Source organism: Macaca mulatta, chromosome 9 (assembly GCF_049350105.2).
Source record: "Macaca mulatta isolate MMU2019108-1 chromosome 9, T2T-MMU8v2.0, whole genome shotgun sequence".
Classification (NCBI taxonomy): Eukaryota; Metazoa; Chordata; class Mammalia; order Primates; family Cercopithecidae; genus Macaca; species Macaca mulatta.
Genome location: NC_133414.1, coordinates 13,684,850 through 13,712,088, shown reverse-complemented (window position 1 = coordinate 13,712,088; position 27,239 = coordinate 13,684,850). Strand labels below are relative to the sequence as shown.

General features: G+C 43.3%; 2 protein-coding genes and 1 non-coding gene across 4 annotated transcripts in view; 1 reads left to right on the top strand and 2 right to left on the bottom strand.

Moving 5' to 3' along the window:
- The window catches only part of UPF2 (UPF2 regulator of nonsense mediated mRNA decay), a 484,524-nt gene that overhangs the window by 235,395 nt on the left and 221,890 nt on the right, over positions 1 to 27,239 (top strand). The gene's annotated exons all lie outside the window — the stretch shown is intronic.
- The window catches only part of SEC61A2 (SEC61 translocon subunit alpha 2), a 46,033-nt gene that overhangs the window by 7,494 nt on the left and 11,300 nt on the right, over positions 1 to 27,239 (bottom strand). For both annotated transcript variants that reach the window (XM_077944838.1, NM_001266491.3), the window contains 6 exon segments: positions 26,064 to 26,129; positions 15,298 to 15,376; positions 8,785 to 8,916; positions 8,552 to 8,661; positions 1,839 to 1,992; positions 704 to 864 (listed from right to left, as the gene is read on the bottom strand). In XM_077944838.1, the coding sequence (XP_077800964.1) occupies positions 704 to 864; positions 1,839 to 1,992; positions 8,552 to 8,661; positions 8,785 to 8,916; positions 15,298 to 15,358 (618 nt within the window). In that variant the 5' untranslated portion in view covers positions 15,359 to 15,376; positions 26,064 to 26,129.
- On the bottom strand, positions 12,706 to 12,809 carry LOC114670243 (small nucleolar RNA U13). The gene has a single exon (XR_003719724.1). It is a non-coding gene; the product is annotated as a small nucleolar RNA U13 (small nucleolar RNA).

Below are 27,239 nucleotides of genomic sequence, written 5' to 3'. Positions count from 1 at the left end.
CAGCACTTTGGGAGGCCGAGGCAGGTGGATCCTGAGGTCAGGAGATCAAGACCATCCTGGGCAATGTGGTGAAATCCCGTCTCTACTAAATTACAAAAAATTAGCCAGGCGTGGTGGCGGGCACCTGTAGTCCCAGCTATTCAGGAAGCGGAGGTAGGGGAATCGCTTGAATCCGGGAGGCGGAGGTTGCAGTGAGACGAGATTACGCCACTACACTCCAGCCTGGTGACAGAGCAAGACTCCATCTCAAAAAAAATAAAAAATAAAAAATAAAAAAATAGCCAGGTGTGGTGGCACGTGCCTGTAATCTCAGCTACTCAGGAAGCTGAGGCAGGAGAAGCACTCGAACCCAGGTGCTGGAGGCTGGAGTGAGCTAAGATCGCGCCACTGCACTCCAGCCTGGGCAACAAGAGCAAAACTCTCAGGGAAAAAAAAAGCAAAGACAATGCTAACGAAGACGTTCTGCCTTTTAAAGTGTCGAGAGTCTGCTTCCTGCTGATGGGCCAAAACAAAAACCAAGAAAGTACAGAGACTCCAATATTTCACACCCTAAAATCAGAGTCTGGAGACTCGAATTGCAAAACTGTATTTCCCCTGATCTTAAACTCTGACTTGTCAAACACGAGCATGTCAGATGGCATTGTCTTCCAGAGCACAGTGAAAGTCTACATCCCACTTACTTTGGTGAAAAGATTATACTTACTTGGAAATATATAACAACAGCAAACACAAAAACTGTAGCAATGAGGTTCATGAGATTGGGTAAGTTCTGCCGGTAAAAAGCCTCCCGTAAAGCTCGGACTTTGTCCGTCCTGGTGGCCAACAAATGGAACAGAGCTATGACTGCGCCCTCGAACTCAGTACCTGTAAAATCAAGACAGACACGACCTGTGGACTCCTTGTCCAAAGCTGTCCCAGAGCTCAAACAAATAACTGTGAAAGTCCAGTATACAGCAGAAAATATGAGTCAAAAGAATTCGCCAATGTTTGCTTTATGATATAGCCATGTGAGCAGGTTCTACAAATATTTAGATCATTGAGGCAAATCTATCTTTTTATAGCATAAATCCGAAGTTTTCTCAAGAGGCTATTCTTGATGAAAACATACAATGTAAAATTTACCAAAGCAAAATTTCATTCATAGAGATTTGCCTCTCCTTTACTTTAGGGAAGGAAGAGAGTATCTTTAGAAAAAAATAAAAAAGCAGCAAAGCAGAGCAGAGATGTCAGAATTAAGAGATAGATGTCACTCTATCAAGCCTGCCTTGAGGTTTACTGCACCAAGAACATTAATAATCATTACAATTTTCTTAAGGCTGGGATCAGAGTTTAGGTATTAACCACTTAGGACAGTATCTGTTAGAAGTGGAGATGAGGAAGGGGAAAGAGAGAATGAAATATTTCAAAACTTCGGTGCTATTACAAAGCCAATTAGAAGAGCAGCAAAGTAGGAGTGCTCCGGGTGGATTCAATGAACAAGTCTTTCCATTTGAAAAATCTAAAATCCACTACCTTGTTATCCCCCTACGGGTGCTCTAATCAGTCAAATAAATGGCTTCTGCAGCAATGCCTTAAGCAAGGTTAACAAACGAAATTTTAAAACTCTGTTTGCAACCACTGAAATTTTAAATGAGCAGAGGCTAAAATTTTGGTACTATTCTCGCTGAGGTAGTGTGGCTTACTCCACACATCTCTGCGTATTAAGTTTTGAAGAATTCGCATTCCTTATCCCCTAGGAGGGCAAACCAGAATGGCTCTAGGCATGTACTGCGACACGATGGGTTTTCCCAGCACACATCCAGCAAAACGCGTGCAGTTGCAGTCACTGTGCGATGTACCTCTGCCAGTGTTAATGGTAGTGGGACTAAAGGCCTTCCAGACAATGGTCTCACAGATGTTGGTGGCAATAAAGAGGGAAATCCCAGACCCCAAGCCGTAACCCTTCTGTAGCAGCTCATCTAACAGCAGCACAATCAAACCAGCAACAAACAACTGTGGGGAAAGAAATGCAAGTAAGCAGAAGCAAGAACAAACTCAAGAAAGGGGGAGAGGAACACCATGGGCTATTTCCAAGCTAGGGGCGTTTTGAATATTAAGGCCTGACCGTTGCAATTTCACTACGATGACCAACTGCATCTTTTGGCCTGCTTTCATTTACCCAGGCCAATCCAGAACAGTAAGAGGACTGGAAATACCGTTGCGTTATAAAGCAGACATTTCAACTTTAAAGTCTATTTACACTTATCTGAATAGTTTCTTTTGCAATGTTTAAATAAAGCCTGTTTGAAAAGCACACTGAAACAAAAAAAATGATCACAGTATTCTAGAATTTATGACAGCAAGAAACTGAAAACATCCCAAATACCTCCAAGGAAGTAAAAAGTCAGATGAATTCTGGTATAATAGCAAGACGGAAATGTACACTGCCATCAAAGGGTAAGTCTAAGGGCTGTGCTGATCCTTTGAAAAAAGCATTATATATGTATTATATATATGTATATTCTATACAATGTGTACAGAATAAAAAACTACAACACAAATATGTACTCAAATATGTACTCCAGCAACAATGTAAAAATGCATTCTATACACATAGTGACAAAGATTGAATGTAAATTTGAAGACAGTTAAGGTTAAGCTCATAATGTTTTTAAAAATGAAAGCATACTAACTTTAATTTATGGGATATTGAAAATTCTGAACTTGCTTCCTGGAGAAGACATTCCTGTAAAAGCATGCATTAATGAAAAACAATCCCTAGCCTTGCAAGTGACCTCCTCCGTCATCTGACCCTTTCCCTGCACTGGAATAAGCTAATCAAGACAGGAAGAAAACATGCTTCCATGCCCCAACTTCACACATGTCCCCACTTTAAAGACCCCCCCCGGCAGAAGTGGGGAAGTCACTTCCATTCCTCCCAGTTCTCAAGCCGCCCCCCTCATTTTGTACTCACTTGATCCAGTATCACCTGCTAGAAGAGCCACCAAACTAACCACATGAGACCCTTTTAGGCATGCTTACCTTAGACAGTGTTGTTTTTTCCTTAACTGCCACTTCAATAGTTGGACAGAGCCTAACTTGTCTATTTACAGTCTTTTAGTCTGAGTTTCAATGGACAGGAGAAAGGGTATGATTCTCCAAACTTCTAAGAGAGATCATGCTAATCCTTTACTGCTTGAAAACCAAGTTTGACATTTTGACAAAATAATGTAGCGGTTAGGACTTACTACCGATTCTATTGAACCACAATCATGTCATGAGTGAACAGATACTCCCCATCATAAACCGAGAAACCCATCCTATGCAGGAAATAACAGCTGTCCATGAACATCAGCCACCAGACAGCGTCGTGATGGGCCTTGAGAAATGAGCTCTCCAGAGTCCCACAGCAGCTCTGAAACCACTCGTTCTCCAGACCCCTGTTCAGAACAGGGACCATCGGACTACAGAGTCATTCATATCTGTCCTGTGAAAATTAAACGCGGGTTTTTCCAAAAGGAAGAAGAAATTATAGAGAAATGAGAAACGGTTTCTATAATTAAGGGAATAAAAGACAGTAAATATCATGCATGCCTGTGAAAAGGGATAGGAACCCAGGAAGTGGCAGGAGCGTCTATAGTGATGGGACCTGAACCCTAACCGCATGTGCACGGGGAATGGACGACATGTATGATGAGCTAGTATAAACATGGCACTTAACATTTTAACCCTGCATGGCACCTACACACAACTTAGTTTTGTCAAACTACCTTTTGTTAAGTATGTCAAAACATACTTACCTTTATTACATGCCATGCACACTGATATTCTCTAATAGTTTTTTTAAATTTTTAATCAAGACCTGCTATTTAGATTTCTAAACTCACTAGCTGAAAAACACTAACCATGTGAATGAAAACATGAACAAATAAGGTGAGAATGAAAACATGAACAAATAAGGTGAGAAATACCTTCCACAACGGCATGCAAACAGTTTTCAAAACCTATGTTTCTGGGTGAAACACACTGATCCAATCATAGCTCTTCAGTGTATACACATATTTTCAATCTTAGCAATGCCTTGAAAGACACAAATTGGTCACTGCCCACCTATAATCAAACGTGACATCTCTCTCTCCACATTAACAGAACAATTCACCGTAACACACATATTTGTGTATCAGAATTCATGTAAATGAATTAGTATACATCCACTTCACTTGTTTCATTCTTGGACTGTAACTATTTCTGATTTCTGACTACTGAAAATAAACATTAAAATAGCTTAACTATTTCATATCAATTTAAATCCATAACTGACTCTGTAAGAAGTCAATCCTATAGCTAGCTAGCTGAGAATCACTCAGGGGAGATTCCTTAGGAATCTGAATATATCCTTAAGTAAGATACTACAGACATTTTCTTGATGTATAATGTTCTACGAGCTACATGCCAGTTCTAAGTGTCTTTTAAAAATCAAGATTATTCTAAACTCTGGATTGCATAAAGTACTATAAAGAAATAAAACTGAAGGCAACAATTGGCCGGTCCATACCGTCAACGATGCCTAAAGCATATGAAGAGAAACCCCAAGCACTGAAAGGCACTAAAATCAGACTCCAGAATATCTTCTCTCCCCATCCAATGCGCCTCTTTCCCTAATTCCCAAGGGCTGTAAATTTGCCAATCAAGTGATTTGTAAATGGAGAAATAAAGACAAAGTTAATCTTTTTTATTTTTTAGAGACAGATCTCACTCTGTTGCCCAGACTGGAGAGCAGTGGTGTGACCTTGGCACACTGCAACCTCCAACTCCCAGGTTCAAGCAATTCTCCTGCCTCAGCCTCCCTAGTAGATGGGGGATTATAGGCATGCACTGCCATGCCTGGCTAATTTTGGTGGTGTTATTTTATTTTATTTTTTGAGACGGAGTCCGGCTCTGTTGCCAGGCTCACTGCAACCTCTGCCTCCTGGGTTCTGCCTCAGCCTCCTGAGTAGCTGAGATTACAGGCATGCACCACCATGCCTAGCTGATTTTTGTATTTTTAGTAGAGACAAGGTTTCACCATGTTGGAAAGGATGGTCTCGACCTCCTGACCTCGTGATCCACCTGCCTCGGCCTCCCAAAGTGCTGGGATTACAAGTGTGAGCCACCGCACCCAGCCCATTTTTGTGTTTTTAGTAGAGACGGGGTTTTCCCATGTTGGACAGACTGGTCTCAAACACCTGACCTCAAGTGATCCGCCCGCCTCGGCCTCCCAAAGTGCTGGGATTACAGGTGTGAGCCACCACACCTGACAGTTATTCTTTAAGGAAATGTATCTTCTACCAAATGGGAACACACTGGGGATCAGAAAGCTTCCAAAGAACCTGATCATTCATTAAAAAGTCCTGCCCTAGACCAGGTGTGGTAGCTCACACCTCTAATCCCAGCATTTCAGAAGGCCGAGGCAAGTGGATCACCTGAGGTCAGGAGTTCAAGACCAGCCTGGCCAACATGGCAAAACCGTCTCTACTAAAAATACAAAACTAGCTGGACGTGGTGGCAGGCCCCTGTAATCCCAGCTACTTGGGAGGCTGAGGCAGGAGAACTGCTTGAACCCGGGAGGCAAAGGTTGCAGTGAGCCAAGATTGCACCATTGCCCTCCAGCCTGGGAGACACAGCAGGACTCTGTCTCCAAAAAAAAAAAAAAAAAATTCCTGCCCTAGTCAAATGACAAAATAGTTCCATCTCATTAGAAAAGTCAGTTTATTGTTAATGCTAAATAAATACTTGAACAGTATAACTTTTGTGGATATAAATTACACTCATTAAATAATCTTATGTTTTACTTCCTACATAACGTTTCTAATTTAAAAAACAGAATGCTCTGCAATCCCAGCACTTTGGGAGGGTGAGGCGGGTAGATCACCTGAGGTTGGGAGTTCAAGACCAGCCTGACCAACATGGAGAAACCCTGTCTCTACTTAAAAAATACAAAATTAGCCGGGCCTGGTGGTGCATGCCTGTAATCCCAGCTACTCAGGAGGCTGAGGCAGGAGAATCGCTCGAATCCAGGAGGGGGAGGATGCGGTGAGCCAAGATCGCGCCACCACACTCCAGCCTGGGCAATAAGAGTGAAACTCCGTCTCAAAAACAAAAACAAAAAAACAGGATGCTCAACCACACCAGTCTGAGACAGTCAGATTTCTCTCAATGTATATATTAATAAACTGGTACTTGAGATTATTAAAAAATGTTTTTCTGAGCTTGATCTTCATCTTTTGAACTGATAGAAAAAAAATTCCTGGCTGGGCACGGTGGCTCACACCTGTAAGCCCAGCACTTTGGGAGGCCAAGGCAGGCGGATCACAAGGTCAAGAGACCGAGACCATCCTAACCAACACGGTAAAATCTCATCTCTACTAAAAATAGAAAAATTAGCCAGGTGTGGTGGCACCTGTAGTCCCAGCTACTCAGGAGACTAAGGGAGGAGAATCGCTTGAACCCAGGAAGGGGAGGTTGCAGTGGGCCGAGATCGTGCCATTATACTTCAGCCTGCCAACACAGCGAGACTCTGTCTCAAAAAAAAAGAAAAAATTTCCTAAACTAATCTGAATTTCATAAAGTGAACAAGAAGAGGCATTTCCAAGAAAATCAGGACTCCAGATACCCATTTTTTTCTTTTTTTTGGAGACAGAGTCTCACTCAGTTGTCCAGGCTGGAGTGCCGTGGCGCGATCTCGGCTCACTGCAAGCTCTGCCTCCCAGGTTCACGCCATTCTCCTGCCTCAGCCTCCTAAGTAGCTGGGACGACAGGCACCCGCCACTACACCCAGCTAATTTTTTTGTATTTTTAGTAGAGCCGGGTTTTCACCATGTTAGCCAGTATGGTCTCGATCTCCTGACCTCGTGATCTGCCCCATGGGCCTCCCAAAGTGCTGGGATTACAGACATGAGCCACCATGCCCGGCCTCAGATACCCATTGTTTATTAACTTAAACAAACTTCTTTTCAAAACACAAGAAAGATAACTTAAGTACAATCCGTTCTTGGGTAATTTATCTAAATGGTTTTTAAGGATTGTACAATGGAAAAATATCTTCTAAACTTAACATACTTTAAGATACTTAGGGCTGGGCGTGGCGGCTCACGTCTGTAATCCCAGCACTTTGGGAGGCTGAGGTGGGCAAATCACGAGGTCAGGAGTTCAAGACCAGCCTGGCCAACATGGTGAAACCCCATCTCTACCAAAAATACAAAAAATTAGCTGGGCGTGGTGGTTGGCACCTGTAATCCCAGCTACTCAGGAGGCTGAGGCAGGTGAATTGCTTGAACACGGGAGAGGAGACGGAGGTTGCAGTGAGCTGAGATCGTGCCACTGCACTCCAGCCCAGGCAACAGAGTGATACTAAATCTCAAAAAAAAAAAAAAAAAAAAAAATTGATACTTAGGACACTGATAATTATGTTGGCCTTTAAAAATTCCATTCCCAAGTGGCTGGGCGGTGGCTCACGCCTGTAATCCCAGCACTTTGGGAGGCCGAGGCGGGTGGATCATGAGGTCAGGAGATCAAGACCATCCTGGTTAACACGGTAAAACCCTGTCTCTACTAAAAATACACACACACACACACAAAATTAGCCGGGCGTGGTGGCGGGTGCCTGTAGTCCCAACTACTCGGGAGGCTGAGGCAGGAGAATGGTGTGAACCCGGGAGGCGGAGCTTGCAATGAGCCGAGATCGCACCACTGCACTCCAGCCTGGGCGACAGAGCAAGACTCCGTCTCACCAAAAAAAAAAAAAAAAAAAGAAAAAAAAAATTCCATTCCCAAGCATCCATTTAAAAAACCCACAGAACATATTTATGTGTGTATAAATAGTGTTTCACTGACTCTAAGATATTACCATTTAAAACATTATTTTGTGTACTACTAAGAAAAGAATACTGCCAATTAACTTGTAACAGAATACCTTATTACAAAGAATTTTAATTTTCTCCTTACAAAAAGGTATTTTAGACCTCGAGGTAGATATTTGTCCTCTAGCTTGCCCTTCTATATTTAAACAATAACCTTCATTTCAGTAACAAATCACAGCAGATTTTCTGAACACCTTTAGACAGCAACTGAACTCAAACAGCCGTTCTGTCAAGAACACACTCAGCCAACTAACGTCACGACGACGTGAACAAGCCGACACACACGCGGGCAGTGACACCACCACTGTCTCCTGGCGGACCGCAAGTGGAAGGCACTGTTTACTGTACAGAAACACCCTGATTCCAGAGACATCACAATGTGACAACTGTGCATCTCAAGAATCAATACAGTTGATCCATAATTCTTGGTATTATGCAGTTATGAAGCTCTTAGAATAAATTTGAATTTTTCACATCAACACAATTTGAACACATCACGGTCATAGAAGGTTTTAAAAAAAAATGTACACATATCACTTCAGTGATCAAAATACTACAATCAAATAATTCAACAGTAAGAAAATGAACAAGTCAATCACCTAAAGAACTGTTAGAAAAGAAAAAAGGAATCAAACTGTTTTGTTATCTGCATAGGAAAATATAGGATTTCTTACCTGAATAATGATAAGGAGACAGATCCCGGCACCCATTTCCGCAGGGTCCCCGTACATCCCCGTCATGACATACACAATGGCTTGCCCGATGGTAATGATCATACCAAACACTGACGAGAAGTGGGGGAAAGGAGAGCACGCTTACCACCAACGACAAGGAAAGCCCGAGAAAACATCTTTACCGCAAGCAGTCTCAAACTTGGAAAATGCTCTTGAACTGCATTAATGCTCACATTTCTGGGCTCCATTGAATAAAGCTCTATCTTTCGGTGTATCTCCCACTTCAATGATTTTGGCTCCAGCTAACAACTGCATAATCAAACCAGATGTTACAATTGGGGAGATACCCAATTCCATTAAAGTTCCTGGAGAGGAAGAGGAGAAAAGTGTGCAATGTTTATTGTACACGATACAAACGGATTTACAGGTGTCCCACTCCCTAATTACCTCAACTGAAACACACGTGTAAATTTTAACAAGCAAATTTTCATTTCTTAAACATTCATTGCTAAGAAAAGTTCTCATTTATTAACACAATCCTGCAACAATGCCCTGAATAAAAAGTACTTTAGGCTTGGCGCAGTGGCTCATGCCTACAGTCCCCGCACTTTGGGAGGCCGAGGTGTGTGGATCACTTGAGGTCAGGAGTTCCAGACCAACTAGCCAACATGGTGAAACCCTATCTCTACTAAAAATACAGAAATTAGCCAGGTGTGGTGGCGGGCACCAGTAATCCCAGCTACTCAGGAGTCTGAGGCAGGAGAATTGCTTGAACCTGGAAGGTAGAGGTTGCAGTAAGCCGAGATTGCACCACTGCACTCCAGCCCGGGCAACAGAGTGAGACTCCATCTCAAAAACAAACCAAAAAAAAAGAATGTATAGTGAGAAATAAGAAAATCAAATATGCCAATTGTGTAAGGAAGGTATGGAATTAAGTAATTCTACACTGCCGAGACTTTTCCTGGGCCACTCTGTCACATCACTCCCTTCAATCCTGTTTTCATAAATGCTGAAAAGGTGGCCTTCATGTCAGAAAATATTCCACCTTAAGGGGGATTTTTTATGTCATCTCAGATACTTCCTCAATAGTAAAAAAAAATAAAAACAGGTTTTAGTGTTTAAGACATTAGATGGATTTACTGGCCAGGCGTCGTGGCTCACACCTGTAATCCCAGCACATTGGAAGGCCAAGGCCAGCGGATCACCTGAGGTCAGGAGATCAAGACCATCCTGGCCAACATGGTGAAACCCCATCACTACTAAAAATACAAAAATTAGCCAGGTGTGGTGGCGTGCGCCTGTAGTCCCAGCTACTCAGGAGGCTGAGACAGGAGATTCCCTTGAACCGAGGAGTTGGAGGTTGCAGTGAGCCAAGATCGCACCACTGCACTCCAACCTGGTGACACAGTGAGACTCCATCTCAAAAAAAAGGCCGGGCACAGTGGCTCATGCCTGTAATCACAACACTTTGGGAGGCCGAGGCAGGCAGATCACAAGGTCAGGAGTTTGAGACCAGCCTGGCCAATATGGTAAAACCCCTTCTCTACTAAAAATAAAAAAGTTAGCCAGGCATCGTGGCATGCGCCTGTAGTCCCATCTACTCAGGAAGCTGAGGCAAAGACTCGCTTGAACGTGGGAGGCACAGGTTGCAGTGAGCTGAGATCATGCCACTGTACTCCAGCCTGGGCAATAGAGACTCTGTCTCAAAAAAAAAAAAAAAAGAAAAAAAAAAGACATTAGATAGACTTCTTAAATCACCAAAAAAAATTTTTTTTTTTTTTTGAGATGGAGTCTCGCTCTGCCGCCCAGGCTGGAGTGCAATGGCCAGATCTCAGCTCACTGCAAGCTCCGCCTCCCGGGTTCACGCCATTCTCCTGCCTCAGCCTCCCAAGTAGCTGGGACTACAGGCACCCGCCACCACGCCCAGCTAGTTTTTTGTATTTTTTAGTAGAGATGGGGTTTCACCGTGTTAGCCAGGATGGTCTCGATCTCCTGACCTCGTGATCCGCCCGTCTCGGCCTCCCAAAGTGCTGGGATTACAGGCTTGAGCCACCGCGCCCAGCCAAATCACCAAAATTTTTTTATTGCAAAATAGCTCTAGTCCAGAATTAGATTTAATCAAGCTTTAATAAATATCTGATATAGGAAATATGGCATTTCAAATCAGAGAAAAAAAGAATGGACCTGGGCAAAAAAATTGGCCATTTTTAGGAAATTAAACCTAGATTCCTTACCTGATGCCTCATGCCTTACATCTAAATAAATGCTACATATATAGAAATTCTTTGTCTTTTTTTTTTTAGACAGAGTCTCGCTGTCACCCAGGCTGGAGTGCAATGGCACGATCTTATCTCACTGCAACCTCCACCTCCCGGATTCAAGCAATTCTCCTGCATCAGCCTTCCGAGTACCTGAGATTATAGTCGTAAGCCACCATGCCTGGCTAATTTCTGTATTTTCAGTAGAGATGGGGTTTCACTACATCGGCCAGACTGGTCTCAAATTCCTGACCTCAGGTGATCTGCCCCCTCGGCCTCCCAAAGTGCAGGGATTACAGGTATGGGCCACTGTGCCCAGCCTCCATGTATAGAAAATTTAAACATAAAGGATAAATGACAAAAATACTAGAAGGAAATATGGGTGAGTAGCTTATCATCTTGGGGAAGAAAGTCTTTTTAAGCATGGCAAAAAATCTAGAAGCCACAAAGGAAAAGATGGAAGATATGATTGGCTACAACTATGAAACTTCCACGTGGCAAAAGGCAGCATAACGGTTAGAATAAAACTATTTAGGCGGGCACGGTGGCTCACGCTTGTCATCTCAACATTTTAGGAAGCCGAGGCAGGCAGATCACTTGAGGCCAGGAGTTTGAGAGCAGCCTAGGCAACAAAGTGACACCCTGTCTCTACAAAAAATTAAAATACTAGCCAGAAATGGTGGGGCCCTGTTGTGGTCCCAGCTACATGGGAGGCTAAGGCAGGAGCACCGCTTGGCCCAGGAGGTCAAGGCTGCAGTGAGCTATGTTTTGCACCACTGCACTCCAGCCTGGGCAACAGAGCAAGAGCCTGTCCCAAAAAAAGAAAAAAAAAAATTAAACACAAATGACAAAAAGTTCTATTCTCTAATATGCAAAGAGCTCTTACAAATCAATTAAAAAGTGAACAAACTGGCTGGGCGCAGTGGCTCATGCCTGTAATCCCCGCACTTTGGGAGGCCGAAGCAGGTGGATCACAAGCTCGGGAGGTCGAGACCATCCTGGCCAACACAGTGAAACCCTGTCTCTACTAAAAAATAAAAAAAATTAGCCGGGCGTGGTGGCAGGCGCCTGCCTGTAATCCCAGCTACTCGGGAGGCTGAGGCAGGAAAATTTACAAAAAAAAAATTAATTAAAAAAAAAGCGAACAAACCAATTTAAAAAGGAAACAGCAGATACATGATGTGTCTGCTCCCGATGAAGCTTTCTCAGGAAAATGCAGCACAGGAGTAGGCCCTCAGCACCCAAACCCGTACTGTGCAACCCTGGAACTCTAACCGAAGCTCATCCTGCCTGGCGTCAACCCTGGTCATCTGGAATTTTAAACTAAAAAATAAAGAATCTGGGGCCAAGCACAGTGGCTCAAACCTGTAATCCCAGTGAGGCCGAGGTGGGTGGATCACCTGAGGTCAGGAATTCGAGACCAGCCTGGCCAACATGGTGAAACCCCATCTCTACTAAAAATACAAAAAATTAGCCAGGCATGGTGGCCTGTGCCTGTAATTCCAGCTACTCAGGAGGCTGAAGCAGGAAAATCGCTTGAACCTGGGAAGTGGAGGTTGTAGTGAGTCAAGATCATGCCATTGCACTCCAGCCTGGACAACAAGAGTGAAACTCCGCCTCAAAAAAACCAAACCAAAACAAAACAAAACAAAACAACAGTATCTGGGAGTGTGGAGCTGAATCGCACAGAAAATGTTCACCAGTCCCTGGCCGCTGAGGCCTAAGGGCTGGCCGGGCTCTCCTTCCTCCTGGGGCTTAGCTGTTCACCTCCACTTTAGATTCCAAAAAATAACCAGTATTCTTCCAGCAAATGTCATGTTTCTGTTTAAGCTAGTCAGTGATTTCCTATTCCTTAATTTTTCGCCTTTATTTTTAAAAATTTATTTTTTCTTTTCATGTTAGATGGGTCATGTCCCAAGATCCTAACAAGGCTGGAGAGAGGCGCATCTCACCCATGAGCGTGAAGGTCCAATCGTCACACCTACGGACTACAAAAGCATCTAGTTTCCTATTACTTATAACAAAAAGGAATCTAACACGCTAATAGAAGTTCACTTACAGAAGAAATACAAACGTTCCATAAAAGCAGAAAACAATGTTCAAACTCACCAATCTATAAAGAAATCAAAATGAACTAATTGTTGCCAGCTTTTACCTGTCTGACTGACAAAGACTACAATACTAATAATATCCATGGTTGAGAGAAATGGTCGTTCTCATATACTGTCACTGAGAGTGGAAAATCAAACAACTGTTTTGGAAGATAATTTAGCCTTCTCTATCAAAAACTGTAGTGTGCCCATATTGTGTCCTAACAGTTGAACTTCTAGAAATTCATTCTATCAAAAAGTTACAGAAGGGTGTGATACCCTTCATTGTAGCACTGTTTACAACGATATAAAATCAGGGGGAAAAAACGTAATCTATGACAAGAAAGGACCCTAGCGGCCTGCAGAAGTTTCCCATCTTCCTTAAAATGTGCTCCATCCAACAGTCTCCAAGTCCTTCATGATCTGACTTAGATACATCTGCAACCTCAGGTCCCACCATGCCTCCCTCTTCTTTCATTTCTTCCATCCCACATTCACCTTCTCAATATTCTTTTTTTTTTTTTTTTTTTTTTTTGAGACAGGGTTTGGCTGTGTCACCCAGGCTAGAGTGCAGTGGCATGATCTCGGCTCACTGCAACCTCTGCCTCCCAGGCTCAAGTCATCCTCCCACCTCAGCCTCCCAAGTAGCTGGGACCACAGGTACACGCGACCACGCCTGGCTAATTTTTGTGTTTTTAGTAGAGATGGGGTCTCAATTTGTTGCCCAGGTTGGTCTCGGACTCCTGACCTCGAGTGATCTGCCCGCTTCAGCCTCCCAAAGTGTTGGGATTACAGGTGTGAGCCTCCGCACCCTACCCCTCCTCAATGATCTTTGAACACACCAAGCACAGGCTCACCTCAGGGCCTTTGCACTGGCTCTTCCCTAGAATGTGCCTCCCTCAGGTCTTCATATGGCCTCCTCTCTCACTTCCTGCAGGTGTCCTCAAAGATCACCTTCCTAGAGCACCTTCCCCACCCCATGTACCTCCCCAACAGCAAATATCAACTCCATAACAATTGGGACATTGTCTTGTTCACTGCTCTAATCTCGGCACCTTACACAAAGGCTGACACCTGACACACAGTACGAATTCAATAAACGTGGTGAATGAATGATCAAATAAATCCCGGCATATCCTTATAATGGAATAATAACATGGCCATTAATAGCTCATGTAAGATATTAAGGAACCAAAGTAGCAGAATAGTATATACAGGACATCTTAGAGTTATAAGAAGTATATAGATATATGTAGGTGAATGTACGTGCAAAGAAAAGGCCTCAATGCATAGTCACCAATCTAACAAATTCGCCAGAGTTCCCCTCAGAAGTGACACTTTTCTTTTCAGCTTCATATAAATCTATATATAAACTGCTAGTGCATTTTTAAAATAATAAATCAATATTACCTTTATAACCTAAAAACATAAAAAAAAAATCTGCCAGCTAAAGTGTTTCCAGGCTGGGTGCAGTGGCTCACACCTGTAATCCCGGCACTTTGAAAGGCCGGGGAGGGAGGATGGCATGAACCCAGGAGTACAAGACCAGCCTGGGCAACACAGCAAAACCTCATCTCTACAAAACTACAAAAATTAGCCAGGCATTGTGGCCTGTGCCTATTGTCCCAGCTACTCAGGAGGCTGAAGTGGGAGGATCACCCGAAAAAAGTGTTTCCAAAAAAGAGGCAACCACTGTTCCTAAATGCAAGAAACCTCATGACTGGTTGTACCCCTTGCTAGTCTCACTGTCCAGCATCCTCAGCCACAATTTCCCAGATGAACCATGTTGCTTGAGGCTTCAGGCTCAGCTCCAGCTGAGCTCCCCCACTGGCTCACACACTGGACTTCTCTTTTTTTTTTTTGGAGACAGAGTCTTACTCTGTTACCCAGAATGGATTGCAGTGGTACGATCTTAGCTCACTGTAACGTCCACCTCCCAGGTTCAAGCAATTCTCTTGCCTCAGCCTCCGGAGTAGCTGGGATTACAGGTGCACACCACCACGCCTGGCTAATTTTTGTATTTTTAGTAGAGACGGGGATTTCACCATGCTGGCCAGGCTGGTCTCAAACTCCTGACCTCAGGTGATCCGCCCACCTTGGCCTCCCAAAGTGCTGGGATTACAGGGGTCAGCCACCAGGCCCCACCTGGACTCCAATTCCAATGTTACCTGGACATCACCTTCTTTGACACTGAAGATCAGGGTTTTGTAGTCCGTGAAAACCCAAGAACAGATTTCTCTATGATTACGGTAATCACATGGTGGTGTCGTTATCTACACACTAGGCTTCTCTAGGCAATGATATCCTCCCCTCCCTGTAGGCACTGAAAACTCATTGCTAATCCGCATTTCCCTCTGTTTGCTGTGAGGAGGAATGTGGAGACAGAAGACACGCATACCTCTATTGGAAGCCAGAATAACTCTCATCCAGTAGAAAGGATCTGCAGAATCTGACGACATGATTCCAAACAGAGGGATCTAAAATAGTACACAAAATCGTTTATGAAACTGTATTAATAAGGCTGAGGCATAAGAATCAACTGAACCCAGGAGGCAGAGGCTGCAGTGAGCCGAGATCCCACCACTGCACTCCAGCCTGGGTGACAGAGACTCTGTCTCAAAAAAAAAAAAAAAGTATAAAGTGTGCACTTAATTTACAGTGTATTCACTTAATATTTGCAATACTTTTTAAAAAACTTTTCTCATGTTCCTTAACAAAAACAAGCATATCTTCAAGGTAAAGCTGTTTATTAAAAAGAAAATAAAAAGAAAAACATTCCATCACATAGATAAGGGTTAATAAAAAAATATAATTAAAAGAACCAGAAAGTGAAAATAAAAATAAAAACAACATATCATTACTTAGTGCATTCACTAGTAAATATTCACATCGGTTATGGAGTGTTGTGGTACAACAATGTGAATATTCCTAATGTTACTAAACTGTACATCTAAAAATGGTTAAGATGTCATATTTTATATACTTTTACCACGATTTAAAAAACACTCCCACCAGTAGATTATGGAATATTATACCTGCCTAGTCATAGAATAATTTTGCAAAGCTCTGTGTACTAAAGACAGCCAAGGTCACTCTTCTCAATGTAAGACTGAAGATGATATCCACAGTGGAATATTACAGGGCCACTAAAAATTATGCTTACTAAATCTGTAATAATCTGGAAGAAGTATTTACGTCATAAAACTAAATATAAAATAGCAGTTCTCAACCTGGGGTGATTTTAGCCCCCACCCAAGACATTTGGCAATATCTAGAGACATTTTTGGTTGTCACAACTTGGGGTCGAGGTGGAGACCAAAGTGACTCCATCTTGGATGCTAATCTACCAGGTTGACTTCTGCTCAACCCTGGTCCCAGGGATCACTCCTGATTCCTGCTTTATTTACAGTCCCTAGTATAAGAACCTGTACTCGCTATAAATGCTGCCCTAAGATCCAAGTAACCTTGATGCTGTTACACAAATGACAGGCGGTGACACACAGCATTGTTACATGTTCTGGAAAGCTGATTTCAATTGTCCTGCACAAAGTGCGTACACCCTTTCCCTATGATAGATTAGCCCCAGGTCTGAGAGTAAGAGTGCAGGCCTTTCCCTGTCTTACTGCTGCCCCAAACTATGCTTCTGTCCATAAAATCACCCTCTACTGACAAACTGGATTTGTCTCCCACATGGATTGGTTTCTCAGCTCCTTCAGTGTTTGGGGGTCATTTTGCATATACAGCCCTTTCACAGAACAGGGGGTGCTGCTAGCATCTAGTGGGTAGAGGCCAGAGATGCTGCTAAACATCCTAAAATACACAGGACAGCCCCCCCATGACAAGGAACGATCCCACTCAAATTCAGGAGTGCCACTGTTAAGAAGCCCTAGTATAAAAACAAAGGTATAAACGTGTATATATAAAAGTTGACACTGTAAATAGATGTACAGAAAATAAAACTAGGAGTAGATATCTTTTTAAATCCTAAACAGCAATTATCTGTAGATGGTGGAATTATGGTTGACTTTTTCTTCTGTATTCTTTTCAAATGTATCAAATTTTCCATCATGAGGACATTAACTTTTCATTAAAACAACAACAACAACAACAACAACAAAGAAACACCTTATTCAGATTGCTTCATATCATATGACCCACGTTTAGGATACAGCACTTGGCCTCAACCCCTCCTCAACCATGTGGGGATCGGAAAAAGACATTTCAAAAACCTTCTCCATATGAAACTGATTTTTAAGAAAGTTACACCGGCCGGGCGCGGTGGCTCAAGCCTGTAATCCCAGCACTTTGGGAGGCCGAGACGGGTGGATCACGAGGTCAGGAGATCGAGACCATCCTGGTGAACACAGTGAAACCCCGTCTCTACTAAAACTACAAAAAACTAGCCAGGCGAGGTGGCAGGCGCCTGTAGTCCCAGCTACTCGGGAGGCTGAGGCAGGAGAATGGCGTGAACCCGGGAGGCGGAGCTTGCAGTGAGCTGAGATCAGGCCACTGCACTCCAGCCTGGGCGACAGAGCGAGACTCCGTCTCAAAAAAAAAAAAAAAAAAAAAAAGAAAGTTACAAGGCCGGGCATGGTGGCTTACACCTGTAATCCCAGCACTTTGGGAGGCCAAGGCAGACGGATCACGAGGTCAGAAGATCGAGACCATCCTGGCTAACACAGTGAAACCTCGTTTCTACTAAAAATACAAAAAGAAAATTTGCCAGGCATGGTGGCAGGCTCCTGTAGTCCCAGTTACTCAGGAGTCTGAGGCAGGAGAATGGCATGGACCCAGGAGGCGGAGCTTGCAATAAGCTGAGATGCGCCACTGCACTCCAGCCTGGGCAACACAGCGAGACTCCGTCTCAAAAAAAAAAAAAAAAAAAACCAGAAAGTTACAAAACATGCTGGCAGCAATTTTAAACAACTCACGTGATCAACCGAAACCTCTCTAAATGTCTGAATTTATTAGCTGGGTAACAAAACTGGTAAAGCATGAAGCATGGATATTTTATGTGCACCTTGCAGCTGTAGACACTCTTCATTTAAAGAGAGAGGTGAGGGCCAGGTGCAGTGGCTCAGACCTGTAGCCCCAGCATCTTGGGAGGCCAAGGTGGGCAGATCACTTGAGGCCAGGAGTTCGAGACCAGCCTGGTCAACATGGTGAAACCCCATCTCTACTAAAAATACAAAAACTAGCCAGGAGTGGCAGCTCGTGCCTGTAATCCCAGCTACTCAGGCGGCTGAGACAGGAAAATCGCTTGAAACCGGGAGGCGGAGCTTGCAGTGAGCGGACATCATGCCACTGCACTCCAGCCTGGGCGACAGAGCGAGACTCTGTCTCAAAAAAAACAAACAAAAGAAACATTACAGGAGAGTCCATATCAAAATGTTCCACAAGTGGAAAGCGGTCATTCAGCCAACAACCTTCCCTAATCCCCGATGGTTAGGTGCTCCGTGGGAAATGGAACAAGCCAACCTTCCATAATTAATGGTATACCCTCCTTTCCTGCAGCCAATAGGATTATGAAAATTGGTTTCTAATTTTATTTCACTTAGTAAATTCCATAGCTAAAGAATCATGTACAACAACAGGTGGGCAACAATAGGAGCCTATTTTCTATGAATCTGTCACAGTTGCAGAGTTTTTGCTATATTTAATATAATAATCAGTTTCAACTTGTTAAGGCACTCTAAGCAGGTGGCCATTAGCCTGTGGTTGTTTCTGTACCCTGAAATCTCACAAAAGAAAACTGAAAATGACCTTAGAGGGTATTTGATTCTGAATGAGTTTCAGCCAATTACAGACAGCCAACCCGCCTATTAGCTACACAGAAACCTGTCACAGGAACATAATCAAATGAGGCAAATGCCTAGCTGTGGCCAATCAAGTAATTTCTTTACTTCTGCAATTCTTTACTTCTGCTACAAAAGCTCACTGCCCACACCCGTGGAGCAGCTCTAGGACCCTCTACCCATGTTGAGTGCTGTCAGGTTCATGAATCCTTTAATGCTCAAATAAACCTTAAGTTTATCTTGTCTGAAGGTTCTCTTTTAACAAACTTGACAAAAATACAATACAGTACTCAGAGAAACAAAGCACTCCACGCCCTAATGGAAACCTGAACTAATCAGATGGAGAAAAAGAAAATTAGCACCAGGGATTTCCAAACAGAAAACCAAACAAAGTACTTGTTGGGGGAGATGGCAAGATGAAATTAAATAACAGCATTTTCCTCCACACATCATAAAACACAGTTATTTATTTATTTATTTTGGAAACAGAGTCTCACTGTCACCCAGGATGGAATGCAGTGGTATAATCTTGGCTCACTGCAATCGCCACCTCCCAGGTTCAAGCAATTATCCTGTCTCAGCCTCCCAAGTAGCTGGGATTACAGGTGTGTGCCACCACGCCCGGCTAATTTTTGTATATTTAGTAGAGAAGAGGTTTCACCATTTTGGCCAGGCTGGTCTCAAACTCCTGATCTGCCCACCTCTGCCTCCCGAAGTGAGGAGATTACAGGTGTGAGCTACCATGTCCAGCCTAAAATACATTTTTTAAAACATGTAAAATAGCAAAAGCTACCAACAACGAAAAAAGCTATGGAAAGAGAAAAAAATCTGTGAAGCAGCCAAACAAGAAAAGGGACTGTCAACTTGAGCCTGGTGGTCCTGGGGAAAACTCTAGACAGTTGAGAAGGAAGGAGACTCAATACCAGAGCTGCTCCTGACCCTCACAAGGGGAAGTCGACAGGATCTTAGACCTCCCATCAACGTTCCAAATCTGGAGGAAGTAAACCGCAGATATTCTTATCTTGTTCCCTCCTCTGGATAAGAAGGAAGGGAAACAGCAGCTGGGAAGAAATGGATGAAAGAGAAGACAGCAACGGGCTGAGCCTCTCTGATGGAAGTGAAGTATAATGGGCTACACTGAATTGGGAATGAAAAACTCTTCCACTACAGGGCAGCAATCTGGAGCCTAGAACGAAAGACACTCCCCCTCAGTCAGATGGCGAGCAGCTTCTCAAGACAGTTAACGAAAATCCAAGAAATACTGTACATTCTAAAATAACTAGAAGGGTCTGGGCACGGTGTCTTGCGCCTGTAATACCAGCACTTTGGGAGGCAGAGGCAGGTGGATAACTCGAACTCAGGAGTTCAAGACCAACCTGGCCAACATGGTGAAATCCCATCTCTACTAAAAACACAAAAAAATTAGCCAGGTGTGATGGCACGCGCCTGTAATCCCAGCTACTTGGAAGGCGGGGGCACAAGAATCGCTTGAACCCGGGAAGCAGAGGTTCCAGTGAGCCAAGATCGCACGATGGCACTCCAGCCTGGCCAACAGAGCTGAGACTCCATCTCAAACAAAAACAAAAACCAGCTAGAAGGGAATACGTCAAATGTTTCCAGCATAAAGAAAAGACAAGTATTTAAGGTGATGGATATCCTTTACCCTGATTTGATCTTTATACATTATACAAATGCACCCTGATTTGATCTTTATACATTATACAAATGCATTAAATTATCACAGGTACACTGATAATATATACATCAGTTATGTACCAATTAAATACATTAATTTTCTTTTTTTTTTTTTTTTTTTGAGACGGAGTCTAGCTCTGTAGCCCAGGCTGGAGTGCAGTGGCGCGATCTCGGCTCACTGCAAGCTCCGCCTCCCGGGTTCACGCCATTCTCCTGCCTCAGCCTCCCGAGTAGCTGGGACTACAGGCGCCCACAACCGCGCCCGGCTAATTTTTTGTATTTTTAGTAGAGACGGGGTTTCACCGTGGTCTCGATCTCCTGACCTTGTGATCCGCCCGCCTCGGCCTCCCAAAGCGCTGGGATTACAGGCGTGAGCCACCGCGCCCGGCCAAATACATTAATTTTCTTAAGTGAAGAGAGAGCAGAGTCCAGGCAGCATGTACTGTACTTATCTCAGTTTATCTCACCTCCTACCACTCCCTAAAGAAAACTGGCTAGAATCTCTTTGAGATTCAGAGGAAAGAGAATAAAGAAATCTCCCACATGAGGCAGAGCTGCCTAAGCATGAGAAAGATGAAAAGAAACAGTTTGGCAACTATATAAACGTATTAGAGAAGAAATAATGTAACCTAAGATGCATAAATTAATTTACTACATGAAACAGTCATGTGAGGCTGGGCGCAGTGGCTCATGCCTATAATCCCAGCACTCTGGGAGGCCAAGGTGGGCAGATCACTTGAGGTCAGGAGTTCGAGACCTGTCTGGCCAACGTGGTAAAACCCCATCTCTACTAAAAATACAAAAAAATTAGCTGGGCATGGTGGCTTGTGCCGGTTGTCCCAGCTACTCTAAAGGCCGAGGCAGGAGAATAAAAAAAAAAGAAACAGGCATGTGAAATGTCATTCTTTCTGTTTTCTTCTTGGATTCTTAAACTTTAGCAGCAAAGCCCAAAATATTTATTATCTGAACCTTGACAGAAAAAAAATTCACTGAGCCCTGGATTAGAAGGTTCAATATTGTCAATATGGTAATTCTCTTAAATTGACCTATAAATTCAAAGTAACACGAATGATAATCCCAGCAGACTTTCTTGTAGAAACTGACAAGTCGATTTTAAAATCTATATGGAAATATGAAGGATCTAGAATAGCCACAACAATTCTGAAAAAGAAGAACAAAGCTGGAGTAATGATTGCAAACTGATTACGGGACTTACTAAGAAGTGGCTTGCAGCAGGATGGACACATACACAGATCAATAGAGAGCACGGAACAGACTCGTGCTTATATGGTTAACCAATTTTCAGCAAAGAGGCCTGAGTAATTCAATGGGGAATTTTTCTCAGCAAACGGTGCTGGATACTCATGTAAAAGGAAATGAAAATCAACCCTTACCTCACGCCACACATAAAAATTACCTCGGAACAGATCACAGACCAAAACATGCAAGTTAAAACTATAAAATGTTTGGAAGAACACAGGAGACAATCTTCATGACATTAGAATAGGCAAAAAATCCTTAGGAAGCAAAAACTCTAAGCCATCCAAGGAACAAAAAAAACATAAACTAAACTTCATTGAAATTTAAAACTCCTGCTGGGCGCAATGGCACTCGCCTGTAGTCCCAGCTACTCAAGAGGCTGAAGCAGGAGGATTGCTTGAGCCCAGGAGTTCGAGGACAGCCTGGGCCACATGGCAAGAGTCTGTCTCTGAAAAAATATAAAAAGAAAAAAATAAAACGTTTAAACCTCTGTTCTTCAAAAGATACTGTTAAGAAAAAAGGCAAGCCACAGACTGGGAGAAATAATTCTTAATACACACATCTAACAAAGAACTTGTATCCAGAAAATGTAAAAATGTTTATAATTCAATGATGAGACAATAATCAATTTTTTAAATAGGCAAAAGATTTGCAAAGACACTTTACATATCTGACACTTTACTCTTCTGATAAATAAACAAGCACTCATAGGCATATGGAGATGTTGCTCAATAGCATTTATCAGGGAAATGCAAATTAAAACCACATACCTTAAGATGACTACTATTTTTTTGTTTGTTTGTTTGTTTTGAGATGGAATTTCGCTCTTGTTACCCAGGCTGGAGTGCAATGGTGCCATCTCGGCTCACCGCAACCTCCGCCTCCCCGGTTCAAGCGATTCTCCTGCGTCAGCCTCCCAAGTAGCTGGGATTACAGGTATTTGCCACCACGCCCGGCCAATTTTGTAAAATTTTTTTTTTTTTTTTTTTTTTTTTTGAGATGGAGTCTCGCTCTGTTTCCCAGGCTGGAGTGCAGTGGCTCAGTCTCGGCTCACTGCAAGCTCCACCTCCTGGGTTCCCACTATTTTCCTGCCTCAGCACCCCAAGTAGCTGGGACTACAGGCGCCTGCCACCACGCCTGCCTAATTTTTTGTATTTTTAGTAGAGACGGGGTTTCACTATGTTAGCCAGGATGGTCTCAATCTCCTGACCTCGTGATCTGCCGGCCTCAGCCTCCCAAAGTGCTGAGATTATAGGCATGAGCCACCGCTTCCAGCCCAATTTTGTATTTTTAGTAGAGACGGGGTTTCTCCATGTTGGTCAGACTGGTCTCGAACGCCCAACCTCAGGTGATCCACCCGCCTCAGCCTTCCAAAGTGCTGGGATTACAGGAGTGAGCCACTGCGCCCGGCAAGATGACTACTATTCAAATAATCAAAAATAACAAAAGTAGACCAGGATACAGATCAACTGGAACTCCAAAACACGGCTGGTGGAAACACAAAATGGGGCAACCAAGAGCTAGGCATGGTGGCTCACGCCTATAATCCCAGCACTTTGGGAGGCTGAGGCAGGCAGATCACCTGAGGTCAGGAGTTCAAGACCAGCCTGTCCAACATGGTGAAACCCCAGCTCTACGAAAAATACAAAAATTAGCTGGGCATGATAGCACATGCCTGTAATCCCAGCTACTCAGGAGGCTGAGACAGGAAAATCGCTTGAAACTCTGTCTCCAAACAAACAAACAAACAAACAAGCAAAATGGGGCAACCACTTAGAAAAGAGCTGACAATTTCTGATAAAGTTGAGCACACACTTACTATAAACCCCACAACTGTACTCCTCAGTACTCACCCATGAAAAATATCCACAGAAATACGTATTCATCAATGTTCATAGCAAATTAATTTGTTGTAGCCAAAATCTGGAAACAACCCAAATGTCTAACAAGTGAATGAATGAATAAACTATGATAACTTCATACATTAGAACAGTATTCAGAAATAAAAAGGAATGAATTACTGATGTAATGACCATATGAATTAATCTCAGAAAGATTATGATGATGTCAGACACTAAAGAATACTACTGTATGATTCTGTTTACACGAAGCTCTAGAAAAAACAAATCAAAGTAGAGTAACAGGATGTAGATCAGTGGCAGCCTGGGCCTGTGGAGATTCACTGAGAAAGGTTACAGTGAACTTTGGGGGTGACAGAAATGCTCTACATCCACAGAGGTTGTAGTTATGTGGGTGCACAAATTTGTCAAAACTCTCCAAAACGTACGCCTAAAAACAGGTGCACTTTACCGTATATGTATTAAACCTCCATAAGGTTGACTTTTTTTTTAATGGTGGGAGAGGAGTTTCTAAGATGCTAAAAGTAAATGGTAGAAATATGGATGACTATTCTTTTTTTCTTTGTATTTTTCTTTGTTTCTTTAAACTTCTCTCCCTGACCATTTAAAACAAATTTAAAGCAAGTATAGTAGTAAAAGTACTTTAATTATCAGATCATTTCATTTTTCAGAAAGAAAATACAGTTTTTCTCCAGATTAGGTACCTAATCTGTTCTATTGCTTCCTAATATAATTTTTTAAAAGTTCTTACAAGTATTTCAATAGCTTTTCGAACTCCCCAAAAAACCTTGACCTAAATTATCTGGTTTTTATTCATGTATTTATTTGAGATGGGAACTCGCTCTGTTGCCCAGGTTAGAGTGCAGTGGTGTGATCTCGGCTCACTGCAACCTCCACTTCCTGGGTTTAAGTGATTCTCCTGCCTCAGCCTCCTGAGTAGCTGGGATTACATGTGCACACCACCATGCCCAGCTAATTTTTGTATTTTTAGTAGAGACAGGGTTTCCCCATGTTGACCAGACTGGTCTCCACTCCTGATGTCAAGTAATCCACCTGCCTTGGCCTGCCAAAGTGCTGGGATTATAAGCATGAGCCACCATGCCCATCCACCTTGACCTAAGTTATCTTATTTAATCTTTACAACAACCCTAAAACATAGGCAGATCACATTTCATACTCACACTGTGAACTTAGTATGTCTGCAAAATTTTATTTGAAAGTATCATTGGGCTGGGTGTGGTGGCTCAGGCGTGTAATCCCAGCCCTGTGGGAGACAGAGGTAGATGGATGGCTTGAGCCCAGGAATTCGAGACCAGCCTGGGCAACATGGCAAAACCCCATCTCTACAAAAAATACCAAAAAAAGTAACTGGGTATGGTGGCTCGTGCCGGTAGTCCCAGCTAGTCAGAAGGCTGAGATGGGAAGATCACCTGGGTTTGGGGAAGGCGAGGCTGAAGTGATCACTCCAGCCTGAGTGACAGAGTGAGACCTTGTCTCAAAAAAGAAACCAAAAAACAAAAACAAAAAAAACACTATCATCGAGTTTTAGTAATTTTTAAACATAGTACAACCCAAGATTCTAAAAATTTGGTTTTAGTGTGACCCTTTCCCTGCAAAAGAATTTAAAAATTAGCCAGGCATGGTGGGGCACACCTGCTGGCCTACGTACTAGGGAGGCTGAGGCAGGAGGATCACCTGAGCCTAGGAGCTGGAGACCAGCCTGGGCAACATAGAGACCCCGTCTCATTTATTTATTTATTTTTTTTTTGAGACGGAGTCTCGCTCCGTCACCTAGGCTGGAGCTCACTGCAAGCTCCGCCTCCCGGGTTCACGCCATTCTCCTGCCTCAGCCTCCCGAGTAGCTGGGACTACAGGCGCCTGCCACCTCGCCCGGCTAAGTTTTTGTATTTTTAGTAGAGACGGGGTTTCACTGTGTTAGCCAGGATGGTCTCGATCTCCTGACCTCGTGATCCGCCCGTCTCGGCCTCCCAAAGTGCTGGGATTACAGGCTTGAGCCACCTCGCCCGGCCGACCCCGTCTCATTTAAAAACAAAAAATTGCCAGATAAAAAAGGGTGCAGTGGCTCACGCCTATAATCCCAGCAATTTTGGAGGCTGAGGCAGGTAGATCACCTGAGGTCAGGAGTTCGAGATAAGCCTGACCAACACAGGAAAACCCCATCTCTACTAAAAATACAAAAATTTGGCTGGGCGTGGTGGCTCACGCCTATAATGCCAGCACTTTGGGAGGCTGAGGAAGGTGGATAGCTTGAGGTCAGGAGTTCGAGACTTGGGAGGCCAAGGAAGAAGAATCACTTGAACCCAGGAGGCAGAGGTTGCAGTGAGTCGAGATCATGCCTCTGCATCTAGTTTGGGCAACAGAATGAGACTCCATCTCAAATAAAAATTAATAATACAAAATAAAAAGGATAATAATGCTCAATATATTGAGCTCAATGTATTTTTTATTTTAAGAAAAAAAAAATTCTCAAATTCTAACCAATCAAGACCTTAGAACAATGGTAGAGACACTTATTTAACAGTATAATTACATACCTGACAACATACTAAGAAAATGAAGAGCGTTATAGCAGTCCATAGAACCTTCTCTCTAAACTGGATCTGTGCAACAAAATAAAAAGAATCATCAATCAAAATCAAGAAACAATAAATTTTTTTGGCAGGGGGGTGGATTTTTGAGGATCTTCTTTGGGGCCTAATTCACAAAAGTTGGGAATGTCTGTATGTGTTAATAAAGGAAGCATTTTTGTTTATTAGATACAAAGTTTTATAAATTTTTTTTTTTTTTTTTTGAGACGGAGTCTCACTCTGTCGTGGCCCAGGCTGGAGCGCAGTGGCCGGATCTCAGCTCACTGCAAGCTCCGCCTCCCAGGTTTACGCCATTCTCCTGCCTCAGCCTCCCGAGTAGCTGGGACTACAGGCACCCGCCACCTCGCCCGGCTAGTTTTTTGTATTCTTTTTAGTAGAGACAGGATTTCACCGTGTTAGCCAGGATGGTCTCGATCTCTTGATCTCGTGATCCGCCCGTCTCGGCCTCCCAAAGTGCTGGGATTACAGGCTTGTATAAACATTTTTTCTCTCTCATACACACACACACACACACACACACACACACACACACACACGCACACACGCACGCACGCACGCACGCACGCACGCGCAGATGCTTGTTTTTGTTTTTTTTTTTGAGACAGAGTCTCGCTCTGTCGCCCAGGCTGGAGTGCAGACAGAGTCTCAAAAAAAAAGTAGGAGCTAAACAATGTGTACACAGGGACACAGAGTATGGAATGATAGACAGTGGAGACTCCAAAGGGTACAAAGGTGGCAGGAAAAGATGGATGGTGGCTCGGCCTCGGCCTCCCAAAGTGCTGGGATTACAGGTGTGAGCCATGGTGCCGGCCTAGATTGTTTTTTAATGTTCCTTTCACCTTAGTAGCAGCTACAACAAACAGCTGAACTTCCTGAATACAAGTTTCTTTACTTTTCATAAAAAAGGTAATTTAAATACAGGCAGTTCTCATCTACATTGTATGGTGTTAAATGAAACTGAAAAGGAGCCAAAGCAAAACAGAGATCCAATGTGCACGTGACTCGGTGAACACTGCACTGTGCGAAGGTAGGCCTGCTGGTGACAGTGCCATATGAATATTTTATAGACTGCAAAGCCAGGGTTTCTCAGGATGCCTTAAATGTAAATGGAACAACTATTTT